Genomic DNA, 8870 nt, shown 5'->3' on the forward strand with positions numbered 1-8870 from the left:
CCTGGTCTCTCAGGGCTGGGGGTTACTTGGGACAAGGCTCCTGACTAGCACAGCTGGGGACGCTGGAGGGTCCCCTTAGAGTCCCGGCAGCAAGCCTCGCCGATCCACCGCGGCCCTTCCATTTCCGCTGTGCTGGCAGCGCCCTGTTCGATTCAGAGAGTCTTGCGCAGGGTAGGGCGAGGGGAACCGCAACTCCCTTTGCGGGTCCAGGTGGAGCAGGCGGCAAGCAGCCGTGGAGCCCTGGCAGGCGCGGGCGGGTGGGCATCCTCCTCTGCGCACACCCCGCGCGATTTCTGGGGACCCAGTGGCCCCAGACACTGGCAGCTGGCAGTGAGGTGCTCCTCGCTCGGTCCGGGTGCGTTCAGCGTCACACAGGCGCTGCTCCGCTGGGTCACCGGACGCCTTTTCCGCTTGCTGGGGATCCGCGGGACGAGCGAGCGAGCCAAAGCCATCTGAACGCGGAGCTCCTATAAATAGCGCGCGGGTGCCCTCTCGGAGCTGTCCCTCCCGGCTGCACTGCGCGCCGAGACACAAAGTTGTGCGCAGGGACGCGGGAACCCAGGGTAGTCTGCGCCTGCACCTTAGGACTGCTTTGGGCGAGGGGCGCTCAGTTGAGTCACCTACCTGCGTCGGAGTGACACCGGGCTTTGGGGGAATTTTTGGCCAAGCGCAAGCGGGAATCGCTAGAATCCTGGCCATGAACACAACCTGGCGTTTTTCTCATCTCCGGAAACACCTCCTGCCTCTGTAATTTGTTCCTGCGCCAGCCAGAGTCCCTTGGACAGGACCGACACCAGCACCTGCCACCCTGGCGTTTACTAGCTGAGTCTCCTCTGTGTCTTCGGCTCCGTACTTCTTCGCCTGGGAATACTTGGGTTTGGGGTGAGAATTTATTTTATTCCTTTGACTCGTGACAGCGAGCGTCAGCAGACTTTTTAGATGTCAATGGACAAGTGTGGGTTCAGTGGCCCTAGGCAAAACTGATTTTGGGGTGGAGGAGGTTAGGGTCGGGAGTTCTGCATGAGCTCCTTAAAGGACAAAGGTAGCAGAGCCAGCCAGCCAGCTCGAAGGGAGACTTCAGCCCAGAGAATTGGTGGAAGTGCGCGCGCCGCCGCCGCCGCCGCCGCTCCTGCAGCATTGTCGATCTAGCCACTGGCATCTTCCCGAGCTCCGGGATCCCGGCGTAGCAGGCGCCGCCCGGGAGCAGAAGCGCCTGGCTGCCGCTAGCGCACGCGGCTCTCACCATGGGCTCCGCGCGCCGGGAGCTGTCCGTGGTACCGGCTGTTCTGCTGATTCTCGCGCTGCCGCTGCCTGTCTGGGCACAGAATGACACCGAACCAATCGTGCTGGAGGGCAAGTGTCTGGTGGTGTGCGACTCGAACCCAGCCACAGACTCGAAGGGATCATCTTCTTCCCCTTTGGGGATATCAGTCCGGGCAGCAAACTCCAAGGTGGCCTTTTCGGCGGTTCGGAGCACCAACCACGAGCCATCTGAGATGAGCAACAAGACACGCATCATTTACTTTGATCAGGTCAGACCCCGAGGGATGAAGGGCGCCCAGGGGATGGGTGGTCTCTGGATATCGGGGGCTGCCTGCTTAGATTAAGTTAGTATGATTAGGATGTAGCAAGATCATTTAAGCGATCACCTCCCTGAAGATACCGGTCTAAAACTTGAGCTGCCTCCTTTCCCCAACAACGGGAGCCCTCCTTCCCCTTTGGTCTCTGGCAGAGGCCTGCGTGGTGGGATGGTTTGGGAGCGCAGAGGCAGGCATCTGGAGAGCAAGACAAGTTTAACAGCAACAGGTCACCAGGGGATGAAGGGAATACGATCCTTGGATGCTGGGATCTACTGGTAGAGAGCTTGGCCCTCTGGCTCACACTTATCTCAGGTGCCCTGGAGGGGTTCCTGAGGGGGGCCCTAGAAGACAACCTGAAAATGTTTAACTTGCGTTTCCAGGTGGAGGCTCATCTCTCCAGAGAGCTTTGGCGCTCCACAAGGGGCAGGGACCCTGCCAGGTAGATCCAGAGAATTAGGGGTGGAGTTCTGGGGTCAGATAGTACCTCCAGAGCTCTAGCTAGGGTTGCCCTGCAGGGTCCACGGTGGCTGGATGATCACCCTGTCTGGTATATACTAAAATCCCTTCTCACTACTACTCTACTCAGAAAAAGTTGTCCAGGCAGGAGGAAAGGGGATTGAGTTATTTCACAGAGCATGGGTAGGTAAGCGATGGGGAGCTGGGTTTCCCCTCCCTGGGTTCTGTTAGGTTCCTCCAGGGCATTGTGAATTGCTGAGGAAGCACAGATTTTGAGGTTGCAGCGAGGGGTTGGGGATGACTTGATGAAAGCTGCAGTTTCTGCTGCGTAGTTCAGTGCTCCGTGGACTGGAGTGTCAGGCAACTCCAGGTATTCACTTAGCAAAGCCCCCAGGGCAGAAGCCAGACTCCAGCATTTTGGTTCCAACCCCAACAGTACCTGGAGTCTGTCTAATTCCAAAGTCACAGTTCACAGTTGCATGCAGAGCCCAGAGGGCAGGTTAAGTGGGGCTGTGGGATGTGCCAGGAAAGACTCAGGTGACATTTGTGCTCCTCATTTAATTTTAAGTAATATACTCGCCAGCTGGTTAGGGACAGAGATGTCTCCCTAGAGGCTTAGTACGGGATAGCTATAAATTTAAAAAATGAATTAAGTCATCCCTTTGGCGCTTTTGGTGCAATATTTAACAAAGTGATGGGAAAAAAGCTTAGCACCACCACGGTTTGGGTTTCAGTGCATTATCTAAATGTTGGAAGCCTGTGAACATTGTTCTGTCTTTGCTGGGGCATTCTTTTCAAAGACCTTTCCATTAATTATAATAGGAAAGGGGTTTTTCTTTTGTTCAGGGAGCCCTGCATCTTAGAGACAACAAGACACATTTACTTATAAATCTCGGTGTGCTGGGATGCTTCCATTACTCCATGGGGTCCACCTCCAGCTTTGTATTTATTAACCAACACTAATCAGGCACCCCTATTTTGTTAATGAGGGATGCCTCTTGTATCTGAATCAGGAAGTCTTGGCTCAGCCCCTTACATTATTCTAATGTGCTTGGGAAAGATGTTTTTGTAAAGGTGTTGTCAGGGAATCTTTCTTACACAGCTGGGCGCTGGTGCTGTGGTAAGTCCATCTGATCTCAGGTCAGAGAACAGAGAACTTACGGAAGGGAGCTGGGATCTCAGTAAAACTGCACACAGGTTTGTATTTCAAAGCAGAGCTGAGCCTGGTACATTTTCCTATGTGTTCTGACATTCTGGTGTGCTGTGAAGAGGCATAGCACACTTTGAGGAAATGATGCAGGAAGTGTGAAATGTATTAATCTTGACAAGAAGATTATGTTTAAGACAGATAACAGCAGACTGACTCTGATAAACAGAAAATATATCTTTACAGACGCATCTGATTTTTATGGATTTGTTTCTTGGTAAGACATGAAAGAAAGCCTCTTTGTTTTGTCGGGGCTCTTACACTCTCCCTGGAAGGGACTTACCTCTGAGACACTGAAATTTAACTGAGGATGCACTGAAATCCAGAGTTAACATCATAACCGGGCCACACATCTTGGGATGCAAGGTGCATTGTGGCTTTCTTGGAAGCAGTGCTTAACTACACTTTCACTTTTGACCCTTGAACTTCAAATGGATTTGAGGTGACTGCTAGGAGGATAAAACAAGACACTGAAGAATACAGAAAGGCCACCTAGTTTACTGTCTGCGATATTCTTGCTCTTCTCTTGGCATTCAGCCAGGGCTGACTCATCACTGATGTATTATGTTAAGGCTTAGATGGTACATAAACAAAAAAGATTGGCCATGGGTCTGAGGAGAGCCCCTGCAGAGGCTTAAGGAAGAAGCTGGCTTTCCCATCTCTATGGTACTGACTGTGAGTGTCATGGGTTATGCCCCATGGTGGAGGGGGTATCATGTCTCTGTGAGGTGTCCAGGGATTACTGCAGAGAGCCCATGGATGTCGATTGGCTGGCTGAGCAGCGTCACTGCTGGACACTGGGAAGGCTTATAGACTGTGCAGATGTGACTGCACGGCAGATGCCCTCCATCTGGTCCTCAGTGTAAAGCACTACACACTACAAGCCTTCACATGTTACCTTGATGAACCCAGAGACAGCATGCCTGGAAATTGAGGCATGAATACACAGTTGCTTTATTATTTTTTCTTGTACTACTTAAAAAGTAGAAGAACCTTCTATTATGTACATCTGTTTTTCAAGTCACTTAATAGGAAAGGAAAAGCATTCGCTGTTTTATTCTCTATTGTTTCTGAAGTTAGTTACTAAAAAAAAAGAAGAGAAAAGAAAGATATAAAGGAAAGACAGAAAGGAGGGAAGGATGGAGGAAGAAAAGAATACAGGAAAGGGGAGGGAAGGAAAGAGGAAGGGGAGGAAGAGGGAATTTATTTTACTCATGGAAGAAAACTATAATAATTTATCATTATTTGTTGTTTTTATCTGTAGATCCTGGTTAACGTGGGTAATTTTTTCACTTTGGAGTCTGTCTTTGTGGCACCGAGGAAAGGAATCTATAGTTTCAGTTTTCACGTAATTAAAGTCTACCAGAGCCAAACAATCCAGGTATGTGCTTTGACCTGTTGGCTCTCTACTCCAATATTAAGTATTCATTCAAAGATGTACTTGCATTGTAAAGTTAGTCGTCTACCTTTTTGCTTGTTTGTTTGTTTTCAAAACATTTAATTTGCATTTTTTCATTATAACATCCATTTGGGTATATGACAAAAGGCATACAGAAAACTAAGCAATTCAAGTTATTACCCTGATTATAGCCCAATATAAGACAAAATAGGACAACAAAACAATAAAGCACAGCTTGGGAAAAGTTTCATAACACAAGTGTCTACAGAAATTGATTTTTATCTCATGCCTGAACAAAAGGTATTCAAATATATAAGGAAAAAAAACCCAACTCTTACAAAATTTTATAAGTGAACGTTAAATAAACAAAACAAGTTTGTTAATCATTTAAAAATAATGAGATGCATTTAACTACTGAAACAACAACAAAAAGCACAGCTTGGCAAAATTCCTGATACAGAACTCTACAGAAGATCTTGACTTTATCTCATACCTGAACAAAAGTTATTCAAACTTACAAGGAGAAAAGTCTTATAAAACTTCACAAATGGATGTTAAATAAACAAAAGAAGTTTGCTGCCAGTTAAAAATTGTGAAGTAAAATTGAAACAAAGCTACCAGGGAAAGGCTACTTATGATACTCCTGAGAAAGGATGTGGTGAGTTCATCATGATGTAGTTTATTTTTGGGTACTCTGGTTCTAGTAAGTTCCTCCCAGTTGTAGTTTCATCGTTAGTGACATGTCTTATGTTGTGCTTGCTCAGACCAGCTTGATTACACTCTAAAGCAGAGAGAGATATTTATTGCAGTATTAAAATATATCAATACTAAACAATACACTGCATGTCTGTGGAATTCTAGAGTATGTTATATTGAATGCTTAGCATTTATATTTTATGTCTCCATGATTAATCGATGGCATGATCATGTGTCACATTTTTTTATATCCAATTGGCCAGGATTAGATCTAATCTGTTCCATATTAATATTAACCTAGAGAAAGGGAATATTTAGTGAACACATCCACTTCTCTGGAAACTCTGACATTTCAAATAACTTTTGTTGCTGCGCTAGTTCCAGAAACGGAGATGCCTACGCAGACACTGGCGGAATCTAGCCATGTCCGACTTTGTCAGGTCCCAACACTGGGAAGCCAGTGGACAATAAATCGAACAACTTTATTACCAAGAAGCTGAGTACATGAGGCTAGTACAGTAGTTAGCTTTGTTTACACACTGAAGGAAAGCCAGTTTTCACAAGCCTTGGTGGCTCTCCGGGTGGCATTATTTTTGTAGGTATTTAAGGAAATTTCTGTAGGAACACACACATTAAATCTGACCCCACATATGTCCAGCGTGAAGGGAGACTATTCCCCAAGTAGCAAATGTTTGACCAGGTCAGCCATCTTAGACTATTTCCTACCACACATTTTGATCTTAAAGGGAGCCTTTTGGTGGTGATATTTACCCTTCCAGGTTAACTTGATGTTAAACGGAAAACCAGTCATCTCTGCATTTGCTGGGGATAAGGACGTGACCCGCGAAGCTGCCACTAATGGAGTGCTACTCTATCTGGACAAGGAAGATAAGGTCTACCTAAAACTGGAGAAAGGTAACTTGCTTGGTGGCTGGCAGTATTCCACGTTTTCTGGCTTCCTGGTGTTTCCTCTATAGAAGCTGACTTCTCCGTGACGCCCGCCCATGAGTGAGGGCTCCCACCCCCCGATAATCGGAAGAACTGCTCTCACCCTTGGATTGATGTCTCTTATTGTTTAGTTTATGGGTGACTATGGATTCTCTTTGAGGTTTCTAGACCTGTCTGGACAAACACAAAGTTTCACAGGTTATTTTCGTGTGTGCCAGTTTCCTTATATGTGGATCGGGACTCCAAAGCGGAAAATCCCTAAATCTGCTTACATGTTAACGGCCACAGCCATTGTTCTGTTTAGTTTCCTGCTATTGCTATATTGGTTGCAGATGTGGGGTTTCTTTGTTTCTGAAAGGCTGGCTAGTGGGTCCGAGAGTTAGAAAACTTGGAAGTTCTGACTTTAGTGGTTACTGTGGGACTGCCAAAGACGTGTAAACACATGTGGATACGTTGATTATGCTTTTTTTTTTAAAAAATTATAATTACTTTGGAATTAGTTTTTTTTTGTTTTGTTTTGTTTGTTTTCTTAAGATATCTGGGATTGTATTTTAGTGACTGGCCTTGTGTTTTCTCTGCCCATAAGGTAACAAATGTCTTGCCTCAAATGTCCCTTAACTCTGAGCTCACCCACATGACCCCCCTCCTGCCCCGTAAAATGAATGCTCCATAGTTGTATTTTAATTATATATGTGAAAGAGTCATATTTTCCAAATTCTATTTTCTAATAGGAAAAATAGATCATAATCAGACAAAGAAAAAGTTACTTACCCCAATTTTAAGCGTTCAGTCCCAAACCTTGGCAAAATAGCCCTCCTTGGTGGAAAATCTTATACTTTATTGCTCAATTTTAATTAACGTGATTGATAATAACCACTTTATTAAAACCATAAGGGATTATTTTCCCTTCACCATGACCACTTAATTAAGTGGAGATGGTATGCCCTTGTTTTTAATTATATCTATTTTTCAAATCTCCTGTTATGTTTGAAATATCATCTGGTTTTGCCTTAATTCCTTAACTTGTATATATTTATCTGTTCAGCTAATATTAAATCCAGATACTCCATAACAAAATTTAGTGAATATCTTATTTTGTCTTTTGTATAGGTCATATGAATTCATAAAATTATTTATGTCTGTTACAGAATAAAGATTATTATATGTTAGTGGAATGGTTGGTTTGGTCCTTTCGGTGCTGAGAATGTGTCTTTTAAGTAGTTTATCCATCCCTCCATTATCCCCTCCCTTCATGCATCTTCCTTTTCTTCCTCCTCCCATTTTCCCCTTCCTTCTTTTCCCCTTGTTTCTTTTTTCCTGGAGTTAAAAAAAAGCCTTCCTGAGTTTTCAGGTAATGTCCCTTGAGTTGGTATAGGAAATCTTTACTGTATTTAATCTGTCCAAATCCAGGAGCTGCAAGCTTGCCAAAGAGGAATCAATGAATTTAGCAAAGTCTTTCTTCACAAGGACTTGTGAGGAAAATGGAGTTAAAAAGATCTCTTGAAATATCGCAAGGTTGCTCCATGTATGAGTGTGTGCTGCCAGTATCAAGGCTGGCGTCTCCAACCAGAGGACTCCAGCAAAAGGTTCTGCCTGCTCTCAGCATTCCTCTTCGAAGGGAGAGACAATATTTCTATAACCATGTATGGTGGTGGTGGTTCCATTTCCAGGTCTGTGGCCCTGTTTGGGGGTAAGGGTCCTCTTGTAGGTAGAGCCACAAGGAACTTGTTAGAAGAGACCCACATAAGCACAGCTTCCAGAGAGTCTGTGATTAATCTCCATGTTAGGAGGTTCAGTGAGCTCTAGGAAGACTCCGCTCTTTCCTGGAAAGAACTCCCTGCAGATTCTGGCAATAATCCCTGATGCAGGTTGTCGCCTGTTGGCTTTCAGTTAACAGCCCTCAGTATTGCACAGAGAGACAGCAAAGGTGGCGAAACTTCACAGAGCAATGGGACCCTCTAACCATGCACCAATTCTACCTAGCGGCTACCTCCACCTACTATGCAAACTGGGTATGCATCTGGAAATCACAGCAGGAGAATCATAAGTAAATACACCTGCTAGCTATTGTTTTGGCAACATGAGTTAAGGGTATTGAAATGACCTATGGCAGGATGACAAGAGTTAGGCTATTATCAAAATAGGTCAGTGTACCAATGCATTTCACAAATGGACTTGTAGCCATCTTTGGGGGCTCATCCTTATCTTTCTCCATTTTTCTGAACATAAACACACCTTGGTGAAGGTCTGAGCTTCAGTTTCTAATTTCTAACATATGCGTCTTGGGATGCAGAATCCATTGTGTATTAGGGGAAGACCTGAGACTGTGGCTATCAGCTGAAGATGTCTGTGATGCCCAAGCGAAGAGCTATGGAGGCTCAACTCAACTGGGTTCTAGATGGTTGAGAGCTACCACAAACACACTGTCCAGAGAATAAAAATGGAGAGAGAGAGAGAGAGAGAGAGAGAGAGAGAGAGAGAGAGGAGAGGCAGTTCGATTTAGTAAAAAAGCATGGATTTGGGCAGACACAGGATTTAGTCCTTTATTTGCTGTCCCTGTGACTCTGACAGATTTTGGCGTTAG

At 45.3% G+C, this 8870-nt stretch overlaps 1 protein-coding gene across 1 annotated transcript; it reads left to right on the forward strand.

The window, feature by feature from the left end:
- The first annotated feature begins 359 nt into the window (after positions 1 to 359).
- On the forward strand, positions 360 to 7412 carry Cbln4 (cerebellin 4 precursor). The gene is made up of 3 exons (XM_055596132.1): positions 360 to 1532; positions 4508 to 4624; positions 6118 to 7412. The coding sequence occupies exons 1-3, from the start codon at positions 1245 to 1247 to the stop codon at positions 6313 to 6315; spliced, it is 603 nt and encodes a 200-aa protein (XP_055452107.1). The 5' UTR covers positions 360 to 1244; the 3' UTR covers positions 6316 to 7412.
- Positions 7413 to 8870: the final 1458 nt, after the last annotated feature.

The sequence above is a fragment of the Psammomys obesus genome, unplaced genomic scaffold (genome assembly GCF_907164565.1).
Source record: "Psammomys obesus unplaced genomic scaffold, mPsaObe1.curated_primary_1811, whole genome shotgun sequence".
NCBI lineage: Eukaryota > Metazoa > Chordata > Mammalia > Rodentia > Muridae > Psammomys > Psammomys obesus.

What these genes read in the sequence shown, in the direction of transcription:
- Cbln4 (XM_055596132.1), top strand. Translation starts at nt 1,245, where the DNA reads ATGGGCTCCGCGCGCCGGGAGCTGTCCGTGGTACCGGCTGTTCTGCTG. An exon ending in GCATCATTTACTTTGATCAG is followed by an intron (nt 1,533 to 4,507) that starts GTCAGACCCCGA and finishes TTTTATCTGTAG; the next exon opens with ATCCTGGTTAACGTGGGTAA. An exon ending in ACCAGAGCCAAACAATCCAG is followed by an intron (nt 4,625 to 6,117) that starts GTATGTGCTTTG and finishes TTACCCTTCCAG; the next exon opens with GTTAACTTGATGTTAAACGG.